The sequence below is a fragment of the Eulemur rufifrons genome, chromosome 19 (genome assembly GCF_041146395.1).
Source record: "Eulemur rufifrons isolate Redbay chromosome 19, OSU_ERuf_1, whole genome shotgun sequence".
Taxonomy (NCBI): domain Eukaryota; kingdom Metazoa; phylum Chordata; class Mammalia; order Primates; family Lemuridae; genus Eulemur; species Eulemur rufifrons.
Genome location: NC_091001.1, coordinates 7,449,269 through 7,474,194, shown reverse-complemented (window position 1 = coordinate 7,474,194; position 24,926 = coordinate 7,449,269). Strand labels below are relative to the sequence as shown.

The window sequence follows — 24,926 nt, the reverse complement described above, 5'->3', positions numbered from 1 at the left end:
TTTTAGTTTTCTTGGGGTGGGGATGGAGGCAGGTGGCCACCAGAGTGCATCTCTTCGTAAATAGGCTCAGAAGAGGCCGGCCGTGGTGGCTCACGCCTGTAATCCTAGCACTCTGGGAGGCTGAGGCAGGAGGACCGCTTGAGGTCAGGAGTTCGAGACCAGCCTGAGCAAGAGTGAGACCCTGTCTCTACTAAAAATAGAACAACAACAACAAAAAAAAAGAAAAGAAAAAATAAGCCAGGCATCATGGTGGTGCCTGTGGTCCCAGCTACTCGGGAGGCTGAGGCAGGAGGATCGCTGGAGCCCAGGAGTTGGAGGTTGCTGTGAGCTAGGCTGACGCCAATGGCACTCTAGTCTGGGCAACAGAGTGAGACTCTATCTCGGAAAAAAAAATGGTTCAGAAGAAAACTAAAATGGGTGCTTCATGGGGATACTGCCTGAGTCCCCACTGAACCTTGCTTTGGAGAAGCCCACTAAGTTCCTAGGGTTGTTCAAAGTATGTCCAAAAAAGCCACAGGAATTATTGACACACCGAGGACCATGGACAGCAAGGTTTGAGGGCTGGGGCCAGTTCTGTAGAGCCGTGCTGTGCAGAGGGCAAGTGAAACCGCGTCTTCCTGTCCTTCCCCAGCCTTAGGCTCCCTCCCCCCGGGGGCCCTTGACCCTCTCCCGGCCCAGGCCCGGCTGCAGGTCCCCTCAGGCGGGCAGTCAGGGACTCACATGCGCAGAACAACTCTCAGGACCGCACTTGTCCACGCAGAAAAGGCGCGGATTTCCCGCTCCCACGGCCTCTGTCAGGGCTCTGACGCCCACACAGAACTTACACCGGCAACAGTCGCAGCTGCCGTGTTGGGGCATTTGCAGTGTCCTAGTCCTTCTAAGGTTTTCAGTGTCAGCCCTGGCATTTTACCCAGTCTGTGCAGATTTAATCTGTATTTCTCTATACCTGTAATGAAGAAAATGGCGACTCGCTACCCCTCAATTTTCTCAGTGGCTTTGGCAGACGCCGACTGCGCCCGGTGGCGCTCCCGACACGGGGCCCCGGCAGGCTGCTTTTCAAGCTTCTTCAGGAAGAATGGATGTGGTGCTACTTACTAAAAAGAAGGGAGTTTTATTCAGAATGACATGATCTTTGTTAAAGAACAGGGCAACTTAGAGAAAAGTGCCTTAAGTTAGCTGTCAGTAATGATAAAAAAATTATTTGAGAAATGTCAAAACTGAAATACTGATCACTAGCCTGGCTGGGGTTCCTTAGAAACGGGACCTTTTGTGTGTTAGACTTTGAAAATAAGGCACACAATGAAATAAAGAAGGTTATCATCCTAATGGGAGTGAACAGTTGGAGCTCTGGTTCATAGGCAGAGAGGTGCTGGATTCTGCACTCACTTCCATCGCTCCTGACTGCGGCTGGCTCGTAGCGAGGCCACCATATTACCTGGGCAGGCTTCAACGCTCGTCACAACTATTGGCGACGGATGGTGTCGTGGTTTCTACTGATGGTTTATGTGACTAGTGAAGACAGAAGGAGAAGTCTTGACAATACAAGTATCAGGGTGTGGAAAGACAAACCCATTAAGGGTAGAACACATAACTAGACATGGCAGCTTCTTTCACCTCTTATTCCAGGCACATTTATGTCACCTGCTTGCTCTCCATACTCTAGTTATTAAACTAAAACTAAATATGCATGTCCAAAATTTGCAATAAATAGATGAATTGCAGGATACTATGAATGAAAGGCTGCTACTAAATTCTTAGGTTGCAAAACAACTTCTGAAGTTTTCCAAATGTCCATCAGAATTTACCATCCATTATGTTCGTCCTCAGTCATTGTAAGCCAGATCAGAGTACCTAGGAAGGAAGTTTGAAGGTAGCATTTGATTTCTTATTAGGACATGCAGACTCCAGAATCTAAACAGAAAATACGCAGACATTTTACCAACTTGTGACATGCCAGCGAGGACGTGAATATTCAGGGCTCCACACTACTGAATAATGCTGCATTTCTTGGTTTTATTTGAAACAGTGCATATTTTTTAGCATTTTATGGTAGGATTTTACACTTGTCATTTACACAAATTACAAGGTTCTGCTTCAAGTCTTTAAAAAAATTTTAAAAATTCAGCCCATGTGCAGCACAAGTATATGCAAAACTACTTTACATTATACACACTTTTTATCAAAGGAGATACAAAATTCTGGCTTGTAGTTTTAGACAAATACAAGAAGCTTCAAACTAGACGCAAAGTGTTAACATTAATTCTCAAATATAAGTCTGCACTTTTGTGTTGTAGTTCTCTGAGATGTGAATATACCAAATTCCTAAGGGATTTAAAATTTTCCTTTTCAAAGGAAAACTGACAAATTTCTCATAAACAAGTCCCTTCCCATCAGCTTGATCTTTCTACCATCCTATTCTTGCTTCCCTTAGTGCCAGACACTTGCTTCATTTTACAAAATCAGGGGTGGGCCATTCACATCCGTATGAGGACCAGGTCCTTTAGCTAACTCCTCTCCTGCAAAAATCTAAATAGCCATACATTGATTCAAATGGTTCTGCTACATTTTGTTAGATAGGACTTAACGCTTGGTAACCTAGTAAACCATGGGCAATCAGTCAAAAGGAGTGAGAAAGGTCAATGCACTTTTTCTTGGTGACAAATTGGAGGCCTTAACAATCAAGTTGTCTGATGCTAAGGGAACTTTAAATTCCAAATTGAACACACCCACTGACTGCTTGAGGGACTTCTCTGATACTTATGCATAGATACCCTTTTTCAGTATGTTGGAGGCAATATTTTATACTTTCTAAAGGGTTATGAAGAAGCAAAGGATACTGTTTTCTGTCATTGGTATCCATTGTTCCCTGGCCATTCTCTGACACCTAAATGTGTGTATATGCATATTTAAAAGAATTACCCATCTTTTACTCACAGTCAATATACAGCCAACTCTTGATTATCTATGAGAACGTAAGTGACATTTACTCCCACGAAAGTTGCGTTTGACACATTTCACTGTTGGTTTTACACCCCACGTAGAGTAGGGGCTGTCAAGACCCAGTCATGACCCAAACGCTGTTTCCTCCCGCTCACCCGCGGCAGGTGCGCGAGGAGGCGGCGTGGGCACACCCCGCCGGGGCTGCGGGAGGAGCCCAGTGTGCACACAGGGAGGAAAGGCAAACTCCAAGTTCCTCCTGAATCAGGTCTTGCGATACATCTTCGATATTTTGTTTTTAAATTTATGACTAACACAAAATTAAAAACCCAAGGCATAGCCACTATTTTATGTAGATAATGGAGAGTTGACTGTAATCATGTTCTTTATGACTTTAGCCCTTCACATTAAAAAAATTCATAAGGATAAGATAAAAAAGATTAAAAAAGACTGCCATATGACATCTAGAAGCATTTATTTTATGCATAAAACTTAAATATGATTATGCGTACACAAAAGTGTACACGTTGCCTATACTGAACAATGCCAAGAAACATAATAAAATTGATGCGACAGTTGTCTTCTAAAATAAACATAAACACTGAGCCCAGACCAGCAGACAAAGCAAAAACACTTATTTCCCAAAAGCACAATGCTGAAAATTGATAGCAATCCTAAACACCTCCAACTTTCCTTACAAAGCTGCCAAAGTCCAACTATTTAAAAAATCGACTTTTTTTTTTTACATCAATAATAAAAATCTGGTGACAAACATTATAAAACCAAATGCTGGACAGTCATTACTCCTTTAAAATCCCAAATATTCCATCATAGTCACAGGAGTAAAAACCATTTTAAAGTGATATGCTTTATGAAACAATAATATGTACATTTATTGCAAATTATATTAAACTAAAATGGAGGGGAAATCAAAATATGAAGTTTACTACTTGCAAATCAATAATAATTTTAATTATTTTCTCACTCTGATAAAAATCAGAAAGCAACATTTATAAAATTGCCACATCACTTTTCATAGCAGGGAACTGAAATCTGTACATCTCATTTTTGCAGAAAAGTAGGCAGGCAGAAAGAATTATACATAAAAGTTTCCAAAAGGAAAACCAAAGAAATATTTAATCTGATCTCTTTTCTTTTAAAAAATTAATTCAGTAGACTTCTATTTTTTCTTGTGTAACATGGGAATTCCTGGCTCTAAAATGGATGAATTTTCAGTGTCAGTGTAAGGGACATGTTGTTACTTTAAAATAAAAACTGCAGCATGGAAATTAATGGTGTATTATGCATTTAAACTCCAGATATGGAACCAAGTGTTAAGCAATTTGCTTAATTATTGACTTTTCATAAGAAAAGTCTGGGGGGAGGGTAGAACAGAGTTGCTTTTAGCCTCTCTCAAGAGTTTCTCTGTACATTTCCATCAGAGGACTTGTGGTCATGTGAAAAGGAAGTAATAGTTTCTTTCAGTTTTCAAGGCAGAAAGCGTGTGTTCTGAAGTGAACTTCATTTTCTGTTCAGGGACATCGTGAATCCAGGTTTTTGCAGAAGCTGGAGCCTGCTTCTGTTTGGCCTTCATTTTCTCCCTTTGCAAATGAGTTTTCTTTTTACCTTCGGGAGAGGAGTAGAGGAGCACAAAGTCAGAAAAGATGTAGACAGGATATAAAAAAAACCAGAATGATTTCATTTCTACAGTTAACTGAAATCTTAAACTATTTTTTTCATTTTTTCACCTGAGACTTTACTTGGTATAAGGAATCTTTTCCTAAACTATATAGAAACAAAACACCAATGAAGAAGTTGTTTTTCAACTATTTAGTGCTGCTATGCAATGACCCCTTTACTTAAGATGATAAAAGCTATTTATTTGAAATAGTTGTAATTTTTAATTAACACTCTCAAAAACGACATTGTGGAAGAAAAATTACTGGACACTATGGCAAAACGAATTTATAAGCACCAAAATAAGTTCTGACCCTTGAGCTGGGTGAACACACACATTTTAGTGTACTAAAAAAACCGGGAGGAAAATTCAGCTTAATTCTGCGAAGAGGTTAGGATTTCCCCACCTGTACGGCTGCTCTAGCAGGGAGGGAAAGTCTGATCCCTACCAGCCCGAGAGAGTGCGACATGGACTCTTTCTTCTTCTCTCTACTCCTCTTTGCGAGGTGGAAGAACTCAGCTAACAGATGAGACGGGGGAAAGAGATGGGCATATTGGTCCTGACCTCATCTAGATTTATTCTTTTGCCCTGAGAGGTGCATCCTGGTCTGTGTGTAGCTCTTCAATTCTGGGGCAAGGCGTCTACTGAGTTACCCACTCTGCTTATGTCGTCCTGCATTTTTAATCAGCCTTATCAGTGTTCAGTATTACGACTGTCTCATTCTCAACAATTCCAAACCTGGGAGAGAAAGAAAAATACATTCCCAAACCCCAAGACTATACATACATTTTATAAAGGCAACAATGCTACTAAAGCTAAGTGATGGCCGGGTGCGGTGGCTCACACCTGTAATCCTAGCACTCTGGGAGGCCGAGGCAGGTGGTATTGCTCGAGGTCAGGAGTTCGAGACCAGCCTGAGCAAGAGCGAAACCCTGTCTCTACTAAAAATAGAAAGAAATTATCTGGAAAACTAAAAATATATATAGAAAAAATCAGCCGGGCATGGTGGCGCATGCCTGTAGTCCCAGCTACTCGGGAGGCTGAGGCAGGAGGATCGCTTGAGCCCAGGAGTTTGAGGTTGCTGTGAACTAGGCTGACGCCACAGCGCTCACTCTAGCCCAGGCAACAAAGTGAGACTCTGTCTCAAAAAAAAAAAAAAAAAAAAATTAAATTACAAAATAAAGCTAAGTGATTATTAATATTCTTATAGAGACTATTAATTTGTTATAACATACAAAGCAAGTTTAATAAAATGATATCAAAGAATCCTCTACAAGCTGCCTGCTGCACCTTCAGGAAGCTTCCCTGTACTGGCTCTGAGTCCTCAGTATCTCCCTGGCTGCTCACACAGATTTATAAACGATCCAGATCACTGCAAGAATTTCCTGGACTTGATTCTATGTCCCAAAGTGAATTGCCATCACTTCCGAGCACGTGGCTTCTGAAAAATTTCATATTATTTTGGTAAAAATTTACTTGTTACTGAAAAATTATTCATGTCAAACGAATATACAGTTGTTTAACACATTTAGAGGTTACTTTTACTTTAATTCTAAGATACAGACCTATGTGATGTGCGGAAACCTCAATATACAAGTGAGCACAGGAAGTCAGTAGATTCTGTTTAAGACAAACAAATCCCAAGATCCTTGAACACTCCAACACTAAGCCCACTAACCAAAACATGTTAATCCAAAGATGAGAAAACTATAGTCTGTTATCCTATAGAAATTCTCTTTAAATTTACAGATTCCCCAGAAGTCCCAAGTTTGAGAACTATTTCTCCACTGATATTTACTGATAATCTCTTCTTCGTGGAAGAATTTGGCTTTAAGTTTAAGCAAAACATTCAAGAATCAGCAGACCTATTAAAACCCCATTTTCAATGTAAAACATTTGGAATTGTTTCCCATTTGCACGATAGCTCCAACAAATAGAGGAAAAACAAGTGAACTAAACTACTAAACAGATGATCATTCCCTCACCCAAAATTCACAGAAAGCCAACATTAACATCCAGTTAATACTGTTAACTGTTTCCTGACCACAGTGCAAAATAGCTGGTTTTTAGAAATGCATTGGGTGAATTGAAGGAATTTTTTCAAAATAAGTTAACAATTTCAAATGAAGCCCAAAATATAATCAGGAAAACTTACTGGAAGCAGCACACACACAAACAGTTGAGGGAATACATTTACTGCAAAAATGCAAAAGGGATCTAAATATTCTCAAGTTAACTTTAAAAGTTAAAATGCTCAGCATCAACTATCAGATAAAATCTATATCAGTAAATTTCTACATATACTCTTTATGTTTTGGTGGAATAAAATATCCTTGAACCAGTAAATAAATCATGTAAGTGGGGACCATGCTAAAAAAATTATTGGCCTAATGTTGTCAATAAAAACCTAGTAAGAGGAATTCTCCAGGGTTAGCACTGGCCACTTACTAGAAGTGAAGGCTGTGGTATGAAAACGGCTCTAGAGGCTAACACTGGTCAGAATTCTACCTGAGGCTGAAGGAGTAAATGAGGTAACAAACATAAGGCACCTAGATTGTAGTTGGCATTATTAGGCCTTGAAAATGGTTTTTATTAATTATTTAATGATAAAATCTAAACAATCAAATGATATAATAAATACCAAGTAATAAAACTGGGTAAGTTTTCCAGAGTTGGTGCTAGCAGATAGTGTTACCTTGGGGCAAGCAGGAATCCTGTACTCAGATCGACAAAGGAGTTCAGAGTAAGATGATCAGGGTGATGTCAGAAAAAAGGCACTTTTGAGACGTTACTGCGCAGAGTTGTGACCAGAGCAGGAATGGCCATCTGGGCAGTGAAAACTTAAGCAAGTGAAAGGTATGGAGAATCATGCAAGGGAAAGGGAATTCTGACGCAGCGGTCATGTGGAGTCAGAATGCAGGGCCACAGAAGCACGAGGCGGCTAAGCCTTATTTACCAAATGAAACCCAGGGGTAAACTATTAATACTTGGTGCGGCACTTCAGACATGATGACACAATGCAAGGCCCCTAAACAGAGCTGATTCTATCACCCTGGGTTCCTCCATAGCTGGGAAATGTTTGACGGCTCTCAGGCCTGGCAACCCTGTTTCTTCTCTTCCCAGTGAGCTGGTTGAAACTGTAACGATAACCGTAACAGGATGACTCAGGGGACTATATATTGAGAACTGACCAGTCATGCGAGCTGTCACCTGTACTTGATCCTCACTAGGCCTCAGGCAAATACAGGTGGAATGTCAGATCACTCACAGGTCGTATGTGCGGTTAATGAAAGCTATGTTTAGAGTCTTGTAGAAAGGTGGAAGCTACAGTTCTATGTGAAATACAGTTAGCACTTCCAGGATTTTGACCATTTGATGTTTTCTCCTGAAATTGAGGCATAGTTGAAACATCTGTTGAGTCACCATCAAGGAACTTTTGTTTTAATGTATCTGTCTAATCCATAGTTTATTGGTAAATACACACTAAAACATCTCCTTTTACATACTGAGGGGAAAAAATCCCAAATAATAGGGCCCCGAATGTTCATAGTTTAAAAATGTTTCAAAATACCATTAATCCACATGCTAGAGAGAGACATAAGTGCAGCCACCACTGTGAGTGTTACAGCGAGGCAGATGATACAGGGTGTCGCGGATTTGAGGCCCTGCCCTGGGCAGCATGGGCCAGGTGACCTGAGAAAGGTCTTTTCAGGTCTCCATTTCCTTACCTCTAATTCAGGGCTGCACTCGCTTCACAATGGTTGTTGGCAAGTCAGATATATGCTCACTGAACTTTTCCTATTATCAATATTTTTTTTTCTCTCTCTCTTTTTTTTATATCTTTGTTTTATAAACGACATTTCCAGAAGCACTATTATTACTACTAATATAGATGCCAGGCACCGTACCAAATATCTTCTATACATAATTCTAACTAATTTTCACCACCGTCTTGTTCTTAGCATTGGATGCTTTGTTTAAGTTTGCCACCTTCAGAAACATCTGATCATTTTCTTGGTTTTCCTCTCTAACCCTAACATTGCAAGGGTTTTGTTTGCATGTACTCTGAGAGAGTTTAAAAAGATGACCAAAGTTGGTCTCGTTTAACCTGTGATTATTATTATTTTTCTGTAGTGATGAGGTCTCACTATGTTGCCCAGGCTGGTCTTGAAGTCCTAGCTTCAAGCGATCCTCTTGCCTCAGCCTCCCAGAGTACTGAGATTACAGGCATGAGCCACTGCACCTGGCCTAACCTATGATTATTTTAAATAAATGAGCTATTTTGTTTAATAGTTATTAAAACTATGTGTAAATATATTCCATTTTATGGAAACTATCACATATATGAACTATATTAGCTATTTAAAACACACAAGCAAATATTTTCAAAGTATCCACTGTAATACCAGTTTTGTAAGCTGCACAGTGACTAGAATTAAGGCTTAATTTTTTTTTTTTTTTTTTTTGGAAGCGTGGTCTCACTATGTTGCCCAGGCTGGCCTTGAACTCCTGAGCTCAAGTGATCCTCCCTCCCTGGCCTCCTGAGTAGCTGGAACTACAGGTGTGTGCTACCAAGCCCAGCTAAGAATTAATTTTAATCTCAAAAGTACAACCTAGTATGGTGGTCTCAACTCTGGAGTCACACTGCCTTGGTTTTACTTTAATCCTGGCTCCACCATGTATTTGAGCAAAGGAGACAAAAGCTACCCAGGCCCTCTATCCCGGAGGCTCCTCCACACTGCAAGATGGGAATGATGATGGTACACATAGAGCTGTTTTAAGGATTCAATGGGTTAACAAATAAAGAACTTAGTAGTGAGTCTGGTTCATGGCATATTAGAAGCCATGAAATGTTGTAAAAGATGTCTAGAAGCACTTAAAATGCATAGAAATACAATAGCCCCAAATCTCAGAATTTAATAAATGGTAATATTTTAAAGGTACTTATACATATGCTCCAGGGACACTGCACTTTATCAAAATACTGAAGCAGGACAGTATCCTGAGCTGATCATAACTGGGACTCCAGAAGGAATTTAGATGCTTACAGTCTAATTCAGGGGTAGATGAGTTAGCTATATAAGGAGAAAGGAGGAGGACAGGGTGAGTTCTAATTGTAGGCCGAGATGAAAGGAGCTACTTTCTAGATCTCCAAATGGGGCATCATTGTCACAGTGTGGAAAATCCAAAATCCCAGCCCCAGAATAATCAAAGATGAGCAGCTGTGAGACTGTTTCACTGGGCAGGGTAGGGGAGAGGCACGTTGCTGATCTATATTAAAATTAACTATAACAAGAAGAATTAAAGAGCAGGCAATCCCTGGTCACATCACATCATTATCTTCTCCATTCTGGGATTTTGTGTCCAAAGGTCACCCTTTATGTTATGTTATGTAAACCTATGCAACCATTTGAAGGACACCAGACAAAAGATATTCTCTTTGCTAATAAGTAGAAAAATCAAAATACTATATACTAAATAAAAATTAACCAAAGAAAAAAGGAGATCTTTCTTCAAATTAGCGCCTTAAAAATGGAGATTATGAGATAAAAACAAATGCCATTATAACTTACTCAGGAAAACCAAATACAATTTTCATTGCCAAATGCCTAAGTGTTTCGGGTTATTGGCACACACTAAGAATAAAACAAAAATGCCTGAACTCAAAATTCAGGAAGAAATGGTGCATATTACCTTTGTAAGTCAATTTGTCTCTCTGCTGGTGCTGCCTTTTTGGCGACGTCTTGCAGTTTGGGTGCTTTGGCATTACCTGCTTCCAAACCCCCAGGGCTCTCCTGGCTGGTTGCAGGTCTTTTCCTTCCCTTGCTAATAGGTTTATTTATATCATCATTTTTGGTTGCATTGCCCTGAGATTCAGACTTGGGTCGACGTCCTCTCCTGGGTTTGGAAGGGGCAGGCGGTCCTGATTCATCTACTTTCTCATCTGTTTTTTGTTGGATATTCTCTGCACCAGCTGCTGTTACTGTTCTTTTCTTTCCTCGATCACTGCTGATGTTGCCCTGGGTAGCCTGATCAGAATTAATTTCCTAAAAGAGCACAAAACAATTCTATAAACATAAATTCCTTAAATATCAATGACCTGTCCTATAAAAAAGTATTTGGAACGTATTTTAAAGGAGGTGGGATTCCTGGGCTTCTAGTTAATTGCTTATATCCCATTAGGAAGTAATGAGGTGAGGGGCTCGGCCGGGAGTTAGCATGGTGCTTGGCACATGTAATGTGCTCAATAAATGTGCATCAAAACACAAGCAGTAAATATAAAGAAAACCATACTTGTTTTGCTACCGTATCTATTCCAAAAAGTTTTTTTTAAAAATTTGAGACAGAGCCTTGCTCTGTCACCCAGGCTAGAATGCAGTGGTTTCATCATAGCTCACAGCAACCTCAAACTCCTGGGCTCAAGCAATCCTCCTGCCTCAGCCTCCCAAGTAGCTGTGACTACAGGTGCACGCCACCACACCTGACTAATTTTTGTATTTTTAGTGAAGGCAGGGTCTCGCTCTTGCTCAGGCTGGTCTTGAACTCCCAAGCTTAAGCAATCCTCCCACCTCAGCCTCCCAGAGTGCTAGGATTACAGATGTGAGCCACCGCGCTCGGCCCCAAATTAAAAAGGCCTTACATCATGCATGATGTGCTCTAAATTTATCACTTTTCAGAAGGACGATTGTCATAAATCAATATGCTATTTTCTATATGATGCATCTAACAATGATAATCTTTGTAGTTGTGTGACACAAAGTACTTTGAATTCTCACTCCATTCATTAATTCAAACTTTCGTCTCTTTTTATAGCATCAATCATTAACCTTTTTTCTGAACATTTTTTTTCTTGTTCTAATTTAGCATGTATTAAGTCATCTAAAATGTTCAAAGTAATAAAATCCCATTTTACCATAATAAACATAATGGAGAAACAATAGTTTTCAGAATGATAGTGACTTTATATGAATGATATTTAGGAAATAATTATAATTTTAATTGATAACTTGAATTGATTAAAAGGAAGTAGAGTAACACTATATCATTGAAAAAATTAGACTATGTACTTTTGAGCCATGGCCTCACTGTTATCCAGGCTGGAGTGCACTGACCCAATTACCGCTCACTGCAGCTTCAAACTCCTGAGCTCAAGTGATCCTCTTTCCTCAGCCTTCTGAGTAGCTAGAATTACAAATGCACACCACTATGCCCAGCTAATTTTTCTATTTTTTGTGTGTGTAGAAATGGGGTCTTGCTATGTTGTCCAGGCTGGTCTTGAGCTCCTGGCCTCAAGTGATCCCCCTACTTCAAGCCTCCTGAGCAGCTGGAACTACAGGTGTGTGCTATCACATCTGGTTATTTATAAAAATGTGTCTTCCTATGTTGCCCAGGCTGGTCTCAAAACTTCTGGCCTTGAGCAATGCTCTTGCTTCAGCCTCCCAAAATGCTGAGATTACAGGCATGAGCTACCAAGCCTGGCCTGTATCTTCTTAATTAATTTTCATTTTCCCCAGAAAATCTTTCCAGAATGACTGCGGGAAAAAACATTACAAATCTTCATGTTTCAAGAAAAATTAATTAAATGAAAGCTCCTGAGAGTAGTAATTTAAGTAAGAGAAATTCACAAATCAGTGTTTTACTCCAGGGTTTAATGTTAAGCCCCACTTTAAGAGAGCAAGTAATACACAAAAGGACCAAGAGAGTAAGGTGGCCCACAAGAGTAGAACTGCACAAACAATACATTATGGATCAGAGAAGCGATACACAAAGTCATCTTGGGGAAAGATGGTGATTCCTGGGCAAAACAAGATGCATCCACAACACAACTAAGTATTATTAACCGGAAGTAGGAGCCATTCGTTCAGGTGAATGTCTATTAGGTGTTGTGGCCATTCGGTATAGACTGGAAAACAAAACTGATACGGGTCCTGTCCTCATGTAGGTTAGAATGGTAGGTGACTAATTTTTTAAAAAATGAATATTTAAGTATGAATTACCTGAGTGCTAAGAGGTTAAAGAACAGGGTGTTCTGAAAAAAAAAAAATCAGAGGAAGCATCAGTTTCTAATTGGTCCTTTGGGGAAATATTATTTAAATAATATCAATGCAGGACCCTGTCATATGAAAGTGAAGTATTCTAAACAGAGGGAAAAGACAGCATAAAGTCCATCAAGAGGGAAAGTATTCGGCAGATTTAAGGAATCTAGACAGTAAGGAGTGATGGGAGAGACGCATAAGAAATGCAGGAGACGTAGGAATGGGATGGATCCTGAATGCCTTATAGGACATGTTAAGAAATTTTGATTTTATTCTAATGCTAAAGAAAGTAATTTTAAACAGAGGACAAACATAATCCAAATTACATTTTTAAAATACCACACTGGCTGCTATAAGGCAATTGGATTGAAAGGGAGCAAGAATGTTAACAAGATGGTAAAATAATTATAGCATCAGGAGTTGAGTTAGACAAGACAAAGATAACAATTTTAAAAGGGGAAAATATGAACAGACAATTTACAGAAGAGCACATCCAAATGGTCAACAAATATACTGGCTGTCAGAGAAACGCAAATCAAAATAGTCAGGGCAGTAGTTTCAATATTGAAGGTTGAAAAAAATTCAAAAGAACTGTAAAACCTGTTGTTGGTGGGTATGCAGAGAAAAAAGTACTCTCATATTCTCCTGGTAGAAATGTCAAGTGTTCCAAACTTTCAGGAAATCAATACAGAAACATCTAAAATCTGTGATGTATTTATCTTTTGAGCAATCCACCACTAGGAACTTAGCCCACAAAAATAAAAGCAGCAGTAGGTGTGCTTTTATTTATTTTTTTATTTATTTATACACAGAAAGAATATTATAACATTGTAGTGGCAAAAAAGGGGAAACAAAGTATATGTGTATACACACGTGACAATGATAAGACTATAGAGAAAAAAGGGACATATACAGATTAGATTGTTTGAAAAGGAAAAGAGTTGATGTTAAAAATCACGGACATGGGCCGGGCACAGTGGCTGACACCTGTAATCCTGGCACTCTGGGAGGCCGAGGTGGGTGGATCGTCTGAGCTCAGGAGTTCGAGACCAGCCTGAGCAAGAGTGAGACCCATCTTTACTAAAAATAGAAAGAAATTAGCTGGACAACTAAAAATATATAGAAAAAATTAGCCGGGCATGGTGGCGCATGCCTGTAGTCCCAGCTACTCGGGAGGCTAAGGCAGGAGGATTGCTTGAACCCAGGAGTTGGAGGTTGCTGTGAGCTAGGCTGAAGCCACGGCACTCTAGCCCAGGCAACAAAGTGAGACTCTGTCTCAAAAAACAAAACAAAACAAAACAAAACAAAAATCATGGACATGATCACGTTTACACATTTATGAAACTTACATACTTGTGCATACGTTCAAAGAGCCATGCAAAAGCCAAATAAAGAGGGAACCAGTTATCTCAGGTACTAAGAAAAAGAAAACTCCCAGAGGACAGTAATGGCAATATTGCTTGCCTGAATCCATGGGATATGTGTGTCATGGTTCTGCTTTTAACTACCTCTCATATTCATCCTTCATATTACAATTTCCCCCACATAGTAAATAATAGGAGAAAATGCGCCAATTTGTAAACATGCATATCCACTTTGCTGAATAATTTTCACATATATGAACTGATAAATTGGTTTATACATCATTTTCTTTGAGAAATTGATTAACAAGAAATACTCCCTTAGATCTTCATATATATTTTTAGCATACTAACAGGACAGTTTTTTGAGCCGAAGGGGCAGAGAATCAGACCGAGGAAAGAAATGTCCCTATAAATGTATGGGGACCTGACCAGGAAGTCATCATGCTTTGGTCAAAATATAAGCCTCATCTCTTCAGACTGCAGGGAATTGGTTAAAATAGGCTTTGGAAGTATGAGTTAAAATGAGGGTTTGGAATAATATATTATAGATCAATCAGAAAGTAAGGCCTTTTGTTTATCAGAAGAATTTAAATATCCAATTTATCAAAATTACATATAGTTTTAGGCAGAGGGTGAAAAAGTTACAGATGACTGGTTGCACTAAACATTTGCGTGTCTACCAACGTACCACCTCGTAATGTGCGTGGTATCACTGGATGTCTGTGGCAATATGCATTTCTGTATCTAGGTTTATGTTAAGACTGCTTAATTCCACACAAGGATCGTACAATATTCAATCTTTTGGTTCCTAGATTCAAGAGTTATGACAGTGAGAGGTACCCTGTTACCTGAATCCGCTGGCATGCTGTACTTCAAATAGCAAGAAGCAAGAATTCAGACAGCGAGAATCTGATCTAAAAATTTATCCTTATATACTCAGGTTGAGTTCAGATAATGAGAGTTTAGAAAGGAAAAGTTAAGCTACTGTGGAAAAACTCACAGTCCTACTATATTTTATGTACCTGAGGGTAATACCTAAAATATTTGATGACCAGAATAAATATATGGTGAGCAATAAAAAGATAAGCATGTCAAGACTATGATTCTGTGGGGAAAAAAAATACTCAGTATCTTTGAGCCATTCCAACTGAGGTAAGTTATCAAGTTCACATTATAGTTGAATGGAAGCTTAGAGAAGTCAAGCAATCTGTCCAAATCAACACAGACAGTGAGTGGCAGAGCAAGGATGCAGAATTATGTGATACTCCTTTCTCTCTTGCCAAAAAATTGTTAGAGAAAATTGAGTGCCATAACTTAAAGATCAACAATGAAGAATGCAGCTATTAAATAAAAACTCAAACACACTTTAAATGGCTAAATCATAAAAATAACAGTAAAAACAAAACAGAGTGCTGACCTCTGACAAGAATCAACAAACTTTTGGAAAGATCTCAATAACTCTCAATTCTTATCCTTTCAAAGTGTTGGGATGGGTAGTGTGGGAAAGGGATACCATTGTGGGTGACCACAAAAATTCTTGTAAAACAAAGTGGGAGCATGTAAGCAGAATCAGTTTTGGAGAGTGAGGAAGAGTCAGTACTGCAGGGAGTGGTAGACACATGTATAAAATGCAGTATGGACATTAACCTGCTGGCTGTGTTTTTCTTGCCCTTGCTATAAAATGTTAGCAAGATTCCAATTACGGGAAAAATCCACTTGTTAAACTTTTAAATTTACCTTATTCTTTACGGGGTCAATATTCTTTACAGGTGTGACAGAAATAATTCTCACAGGGTTTTCTTCATTTTCACTACCTCCAGTTTCTGCTGCCTCTGAACTCTGTTCCCTGTTGAAGAAAAATAAACCAAGGCTTCTTATTTCACTACATGAATAGAAGTTCACTCTTACTACACCAATAAGGAAAGGGTTAGGCTGGTTTAGAAACCTCACCAAGTGAAGCAACAATAGCAAGATTCAGATCTCCTACAGTTATGGACTATTGCTTTATTATATCATGTTATTGATTTCCATTTAACCATAAAAACATAAGACACAGATGACTGCCTAAAAAACCATCTCACAAAAGGATAGTCAAGAAACACAATAATAAAACTATTCTAAGCTTTATCTCTTAGGAGTATTAATAGAAACCTCCCCCAAACAAAAATAAAACTATAGACCACAGTATAGTAATTTCCATAATGCTCTGGAAGGGAGGGGCTATAAGGAGAAGAGGCCACTTGAGAGGTATTTGACCTCCATCATCTCTTTAAACCACAGCTGTTCCACATTAATTTATTTTATATTTTGGGGATCTACTACTTAAAATGGTTTAAAACATCACTGTTTGAGTTTATTCTGAAGATTTCTTGTGTAAGAATAAAATCTTTAAAAGCTTCAATATTTAGTATTGATAAGAGTAGAGTCAGAAATGATAAAGGTTTGAAGTGATGGATATACCAATTACCCTGATTTGATCACTGTACATTGTATGCCTATATCAAAATGTCACATGTACCCCATAAATACGTATAATTATGTACCAATAAAAAATTATGTTTATATAATGGAAGAAAAAGAGTAGGATCAAGTGGAAATTCTTACACGGTGGCTAATGCAGCAAATGCTTGATACGTTGATATAAACACAGAATATTTTTATAAGTGGAAAATGTTAGAATGATTTTAACTCATACTAATCTGAGTTAAAAATTAAAAAGCAATTCAATTTATTTAAAAGAGTTATATTTTCATAGTTTTCCTAAATGTCGAATTTTCTTCTTTTTTTTTTTGAGATGGTGGGGGGGGGGGTCTTGCTATGTTGTTCAGGTTGGCCTTGAACTCCTGGGCTCAAGCAATCCTCCCACCTAAGCTTCTTGAGTAGCTGAGATTACAGGTGCAAGCCACTGTGCCCAGCTCCTAAATTTTCTTATATATAAAAAAAATAAACATTTCCATGTAAATTAGTTATAACGTATTACAAATTCTTACGTTTTCTCTGTTAAATTTTCTACACACTTGGCATGCTATGTGGTTTCAAAATGTATAGTCCACTCTTGATTTTCATCATTAAAAATATCAAAAATTTATCAGTGTTATTTGGTACCAAAACACAGAATATATTAAAAGATAAACCAAGTAGTGAGTGCTAGTAACAAAAACAATTGGAGAAAAAATTGCCTTGATCGATTTCCGGTTGCAGGGCTCAGCTCTGAATTTACGTTAATATTGCTTCCAGTCTCAGTGCCAGTGCTTCTAACATAGGGTTTCCTTCCTGTTGCTGACAAAGGCTTGTTGACTGCACCTAGTACTCCAGCAGGCTTTGGCTAAAAAAAATCACACACACACACATTATTTTATAACTTACTGAATGGAATATATGTAAAGTTAGACACATATGAGAGAGATTGTTCAGTCTAAGCCAAGGGATTTTTATTACCTTGGAAAGTCAACCTTAAATTTATTAGAGATGATAATTCTGTAAAATTGTGTATAGTTATTTTAACACAATTAAAAGTCATAAGCATTAACTCTACTTAATAACTAGACAATATTTATTATCCCTTAATATTCAATCAAAATAAAGAGGACCCCTAAAATACAGTGAAATATATAACATGTCTTATAAACAAACTATTGAATATATATAGCAATAGTTTAGTAACTGTTTACCAAAAATCAAATTTCCTTTTGTTCTTTTAGGTGTCATTACATTACTTTTACAGAATATAAATTACGTAGCTCATTAGTACCTTAAAATTATTATTTTTCTTTATCTTGTACATCTAAGGTTATTACACCATGTCTCAGGAAAGTCTGCTTTGTGGATTGTAAATAAATTGAAGCTTATCATTACTGATGAGAAAAGCACAGTAGCAATTCAGAAGACATGACAGAAAAAAGTGTGAGAATGCAGCTGCTTTAGATGCTACAAATTTACAACATGATCCCTAAGAATCAGGAACTATAAATTCTAGAGGACATTTAAAAGGTATTTTATAAGAATAGCAGAAGTAATATATATATGTGTGTGTATATATATATATATATATATATGAAACAAAGATCCTCAATTATCAAGAACATAATACCTTTCCTGTTAACAGAAGTACTCTTGTCTCTTCTGAAATATAACTTTTGTCATTGCAAAAGTCCTATTTAAAAAAAAAAAAAAAGGATGATACATCAATCAAAGTGAACATGTATATTTTTATTGTCTCAATAAGACTTTTCAGGCTTTGTGCCTTGCAATAATAATTACATTGGTGCTAACATATATACCAATTCATCAAATAATCAAGACATATTTAATGAGCCATATCATATATCTAGCTTTAAATTAAATCAATGGCACATAAGACTTAGGCAAATGTCAGAGGTAAATTTCCTAAATCACATTTTAAATAAAGTATACTCTTATTTTTTCATGTTGTTCAGTGCAAACAGTCTCCAGTTTATTCATTAAATTATCTTCACCTTCTCCACTTTATCATAAAATAAACTTTTGGGCTCTCAAAGTATCCAATATGATACTATGTACATACTAGACACACTTAATATTCACCGAAGGAATTCCACACTAGATCTTAAGAAAATTATCCTCATTGAAAAATATGTCACTTTAATTAAAAATATTTTGTTTCTTAGAACCATAAGTAGACTGACAGTCTAAATCACAAAGGTAAATATACCATCAAAATATAATTAAGTGAATATTAACGTTCTTTGATAGCAGTGATATCAACCAGTTAATAAACGAATTAAACCAAATGCAGACAATTATGGAACTTTTTTGAAAGTTTTATCTATGTAAAATTTAAGAGTTCAAATTTGATCCCTTGATGCCACTCCCTGTTAAATATTCTGAAAACTGCAAACAAATAAACCACAATGGTGTGTCACTGAAGCAAAAGTATCTACTACAATCAAGAAATTAATTAACTTTTTTAAGTAGTATCATTAAAAATATATTTTTTCTCTCATTAAATTTACCTTCACACTAGTATCATGGGAAAGAACAAAGGGCTTAAGTATGCCAGTGAGGAAATCACACTTTTGTCATCTGTGCTAGGCAAAGCTGTATCATTTATTATGCACAAAGACTTTTATGCAGATAAAATAAATGTTACGAGGTCTGGGCACCAAAGTCCATTCACTTCATTCATGAAGATACACTATTAGCTTCACCAGGCTCACTATCTGAACAAGCCTAGTGTTTAAGAGTTTGAATTAGTAACAGATTAAAAGCAGCATATTAGAAAAACAAATGTGGAAAGTTACATATTGAAAATAGAAAGACTTAGGTTGTTATTAAGACTAAAACACTGTACACTGCAGATAACAAAAGAAAAAACGATGAAAAACTACTGTTTGTGAGACCATGTAGGTGCAGTGACAAATTGCAACTTAATTCCTGATTATGGTATCACTACAGTTACAGAGATTCTATCTGGGTACCATTTCAGTCAAGATGGCCCTGGGTCAACAACAGGATAAATTTAAATTCCAGAGCTCACTTAGGAATATTCATGAAGATCAGTAGATTCAATTAGAAGGCAAATACTTTTGCAATTCTCATTATTGCTATCAAAAGCCAGGCATAGTAAATGTTGAATACTAAATCAATAATGAAAATCAGATTAAATTTTAGCAAAGTATAGCATTCAAATTAGGAAGCTCTATTTCCTAGAATGTTCTTTTGCAGGATACTCAAAGGGGGTTGTTACTGAGGCATATCTATAGGTTTGAAAATGTGTAAAAATGTTTTAAATGCTGAATTTTTCTTCAATTAAAAATATTTGACATTCTGCTTTTTATTTTTATTTCAGCATATTATGGGGGTACAAAAGTTTAGGTTACATATATTGCCCTTGCCTCCCCTAAAAACAGGGGATTCTGTTTTTTGAATAAATCACAGGAAAGTTAAACAAACTACAAAATACCACCTAAACGGAATAAATAAAAGATATTTTTAAAAAGTTCTGCCAGGTGCAGTGGGTCATGCCTGTAACCCCAGCTACTCATGAGGCTGAGATGGTAGGATCACTTGAGGCCAGGAGTTCGAGATTAGCCTGGGTGATACACGGAGACCCCATCTCAAAAAACAAACAAACAAACAAACAAACCCCAAAAGAAACCCCTCCCCCCCACACACACAAAAATAAAGAATAAAGTTTTAAAAAATCCAAATTAGCTGGAAAACCTTATAGAGCTTGGGTTATCTGGAAAATTTACTTACATAGAAAACTTAATTCACTGACAGCAAAATAAGTGTGCCATGTGTATTATTAATACCATTTTCTGAACACTTCTATGTGATAAACTCTTCATTTAAACCTAGATATTGGTAATTGTTCATATGTATTATTAACACCTGCATTATAGAGATGAAGAAACTGAGGCTTATAGGAGTTAATTTGTCCTTCAAGTTAGAAGTAGTTGATTAGAATTCCAGACTATCAATTGCCAAGACCAAATCCATTAACCCTAACATTTTATTTCATATATAGCCATATTTATGTTTATATTGGACCAGATATTTAAATTTTTTGTCTGTAAAAATACTAACATTGTTTTAATAAAACAAGATTAAAATAGGCCGGGCGCAGTGGCTCACGCCTGTAATCCTAGCACTCTGGGAGGCCGAGGCGGGTGGATCGCTCGAGGTCAGGAGTTCGAGACCAGCCTGAGCAAGAGCGAGACCCCGTCTCTACTAAAAATAGAAAGACATTATATGGACAACTAAAATATATATATACAAAAAAAAAAAAAAAATTAGCCGGGCATGGTGGCGCATGCCTGTAGTCCCAGCTACTCGGGAGGCTGAGGCAGTAGGATCGCTTAAGCCCAGGAGTTTGAGGTTGCTGTGAGCTAGGCTGACGCCACGGCACTCACTCTAGCCTGGGCAACAAAGTGAGACTCTGTCTCAACAAAAAAAAAAAAAAAAAACAAGATTAAAATAATTTAAAAAATCTGAAAACTCCTCTTCATACTAGAAATTCCCAGAAGGAGCAACAACTATTCTACAGGGAATGATGTTGTTCAGGGCTGTGGAAGACAATCTCTCATTCCTTGATAAACCCAGAGGTATTTTTTTACTCCATAGTCAAGACAATCCAATATTTGCCACTAGTGTTGATAGTAAGTGAAATTTAAATCACTTTATTGTGGTAGAAAAATGAGTGAAAGAAAATTACCTTTTCAGGTTGTGTAAAAAACTTCAATGGGAGGACTGGGTCCTTTGGTGAATCTGCATTGCACAAAGCACTTTTACTATTTATAACACACAGAGCCACATCACATACTGTATAAAGTTTCTAGGGAGGGAAAAAAAAAAAAAGATATGTAACTTTCAGTGTTGCAAAATAATCACAATTGCCAATTCCAGCAAACACATAAATTAGAGTCGAATAAAAGCAGGATATGTGGTTGTTACTTATTCCTTGAACATTTCATATTTCTGTTCAATACTGTTTATGTAGCCTCTTGATAAAAAACAAAAAACAGAAAACAAAATCCCTCTACTTTAACATGTATGCTAAGTATGCATTAAAAATAAACAAACAAACCAAAGAAAGCACACAAAAAGAATAACTCTTGGCCAAGCGTGTGGTGCTTGTGTGTAGTCCCAGCTACTCGGGAGGCTGAAGCATGAGGATCGCTTGAGCCTAGGAGTTTGAGGTTGCAGTGAGCTATGATGATGCCACTGCACTCTACCCGGGGTGACAGAGTGAGACCCTGTCTTGAAAAAAAAAAAACTCTTATTAGAAGTTCCTAAGACATCACCATTGTACACTATTCTTACCACCCTCCTACTATGCAGAAGTTTTAATGCCTTTTTCAGAGTATTAAAGATTGCAAAAATGAAATTCACTTGTAATGAAATACAATAACTGACTACAAATATATTTTGTAAACATTCTGCAATTTAAATTCTTACATAATGGTCATGATAACATGGTTTTAACATCCACTGGTCTAACACTCATCTTACTTCATTTGTCTTGGATTCATCTGGAGACTGGGCATCCCTGGTTAATTTGATGTTCTCTGCCATCTTCTTCATAAAGGCATGGCTGTTATTTTCATTCTTTGTCATTAAAACTTCAAGCATGAACCACAGGCACCTAAATGGTAAACATGTTAAAGACAACCCTAACTACTAACAGAAACATATTATCCTGTTAATATTTAATTCAAATGGAAAATTAAATCACAAAATATATTAAAAGCGAAAATATAGCTTAACATGAGAAATTCTGGCAGTTTCATGAGGTACATAAAGACTCACCCTATAGGATTCCAAAAGTTTAGATGTGACATGTCTTAACACTTGGCAATAATGAGCAAACCAACATACAGCAACGTCTTGGCATTTTGACTATTTGTCAGCTATACAGAGGGTCTACGATTGGTACGGAGTTCTGCTGAGTGAGATACAAGTCTGTATGTACCATGAGGCTGATGTGTATGATAACCAGCCACTCAGCTAAGCGGTCACATCTCAAACCATTTTTGCTGTTTTCCACTTGTCACTGTATACTCATTTAACACATTAAGTGTCTGAAGTGCTAGCTTGAATTAATTAATTAATTAATTTTTTTTTTTTTGAGACAGAGTCTCATTCTGTTGCCAGGCTAGAGTGCCGTGGCGTCAGCCTAGGTCACAGCAACCTCAAAACTCCTGGGCTCAAGTTATCCCTCTGCCTCAGCCTCCCGGGTAGCTGGGACCACAGGCATGCGCCACCATGCCCGGCTAATGTTTTCTATATATTTTTAGTAGTCCAGTTAATTTCTTTCTATTTTGTTTTTAGGAGAGATGGGGTCTCGCTCTTGCTTAGGCTGGTCTCTAACTCCTGAGCTCAAACGATCCTCCCGCCTTGGCCTCCCAGAGTGCTAGGATTACAGGTGTGAGCCACCATGTTGGCCGGTAGCTTGAATTTCTAAGTAAAAGTGAATCCCAATTCATGCTGAACATTAGAATCACTTGGGGAATTTAAATCAATAAATCTGGGGGTGGTGCCTGTTTGTAGTAAGTCCTCAGGATGGTTCTTAGGTAGTCACAGAATTACTGCTTTACTGCAGCAACAAAGGAGAAATTATTTGATAATATTCCGTGTAAACTTCTTTGTGTTTATCTCATATAAAGTTTAAAGAGACATTTAAGGCATTAGGTATTTAGCTTAACAGCTTACATGATATTTGGTAGTTTCAACAGTATTTACTAACTTTGGCAAAGAGTTGTTAACTCTACTTAGATACTAAATGGCTGTTGGAATCCTGGACAAATCAAATAAAGAGAATAAGGAATAACAATAAATACATATACAATAACAAGTAGCTAATATTTAATGAATGCTTACTCTTAGGCATTAGGCTAAGTACTTTACATTACTCTCATTTAATCCTCATACCTCTATAAAGAATATGAAAAATCACCCCCATTTTACAGATAAAGAACCTCTCTAAAAGTTTTTTAGAAGGGTTAAGTGACCTAAGGTACAGAGATAAAAAGATGGAAATAGGGTTAAAACCAGGTCTGATTTTATACTTTTAACAAAAAAATAAAAAATAAATACAATAAACATTACCTAAGCAACTATGTGCTGGACAAAGATGACAATATTGGGCCCATGAATTCTACAAGTTTGAGGGATTCTATTTGTTTATGTAAACACTAAAAACACTTCACTAATTCTTTGGGCTGAGAATTCTATTGAACTTCTATTAATTTGAAGATTCATTTGTTCTCTTTACACAGAACCCTATAGGGTTAGAATTACTCTGTTTTAGGCGATAAGGTGAGGATGCATTCGTGTTGTGTCTCAGTACTAGACTCATTTCTTTGAGAAGTTGTTAATAACCTTGCACTAAGGCTTTAAATATAAATATACAAAATACTTAAATGTGCTCCAACATAATGCAGACTTTACTTGAAGCAACTGAAAAAAAGTATGATAACCTACGATAAGAATGTCAATGTTAATTTTATGCAAATATACTAAGACTATGTGTTATGTAACAATGAGAGATGTGTTCTATAAATTTTAGTACTTAGAAAGTTGTTCAATATATTGTTATCTTTAAAACAGAATATAAAATAATGCATATATGTATTACAAAAAAATACACAATACAGATATCAAGATTACATTTTTGTGAAACTGTAGTAAGTTGAATCTTTGGGGCCATGTTTCCCACTTGTATCCTGAACGCTGTCCAAGAAACATAATCATTAATGTTTGCGCACCATAGCACACAGATTTCCATAATGCTGTGTTGCCTATTGCCTTATCCAACAGAGCTAACTCCTCTCCTTCCCAGTCTTTTCACTGAGCTCTCTGGAACACACTTTCCATAGAAAACAAACTTTAATGAATGCTCATCACCCTTTTGCCATAACTGAAACCAAGCTTTCCCTCACCCCAAGAACACTTGCCTTGTACCCCGCTCAAGTTACAGGTGCTCATTCCATTTGATGTTGCATACTTAGGGTTGGAGAGTGGGTTCAGCCCCTATCTTTCCCAATGCTGATTCCAGTTATTCTTCCACCTTTGTATAAAATTACTCCTAGGAAACTTAAGCCATTTGGCTGATTCTACCATCCTCTCCTTTTCAATGTCATCTGTAAATCTACCTATGCTCCTTCCTTGCATTCAGTTTCTGGATTATAATTTTTCTGAACTCCACCCTTAAGTTCTGCCATTTTTCAGGGAAGACCATCCAATACTTTACTTCCTAGTTCCTTGATTGCTTCATTTATGGTAAATTTTACCTTTGCTTAAGGCACTCTACTCACTTAGACATTCCTAGGTCTTGTCAATCCTTAGTACTGGTCCACCTGTGAAATAATAAATTCAAATATCCCACCTTCTGGATACTTCCTTTTCTTTCGTTTTCCTTCAGAATCTTGT

General features: G+C 37.4%; 1 protein-coding gene across 2 annotated transcripts in view; it reads right to left on the bottom strand.

The window, feature by feature from the left end:
• Nucleotides 1–2,919: 2,919 nt before the first annotated feature.
• PDS5A (PDS5 cohesin associated factor A) overlaps nucleotides 2,920–24,926 on the bottom strand; it is a 131,304-nt gene continuing 109,297 nt past the window's right edge. The window contains exons 27-33 of one of the 2 annotated variants that reach the window (XM_069495176.1): nucleotides 22,008–22,140; nucleotides 21,211–21,330; nucleotides 18,106–18,168; nucleotides 17,195–17,340; nucleotides 15,753–15,861; nucleotides 10,310–10,662; nucleotides 2,920–4,563 (exon numbers count right to left, since the gene is read on the bottom strand). In XM_069495176.1, coding sequence (XP_069351277.1) covers nucleotides 4,560–4,563; nucleotides 10,310–10,662; nucleotides 15,753–15,861; nucleotides 17,195–17,340; nucleotides 18,106–18,168; nucleotides 21,211–21,330; nucleotides 22,008–22,140 — 928 coding nt within the window. In that variant the 3' untranslated portion in view covers nucleotides 2,920–4,559. Of the gene's footprint in view, nucleotides 4,564–10,305; nucleotides 10,663–15,752; nucleotides 15,862–17,194; nucleotides 17,341–18,105; nucleotides 18,169–21,210; nucleotides 21,331–22,007; nucleotides 22,141–24,926 lie in introns of those variants that run through there. The other variant, XM_069495175.1, reaches the window with a different exon arrangement.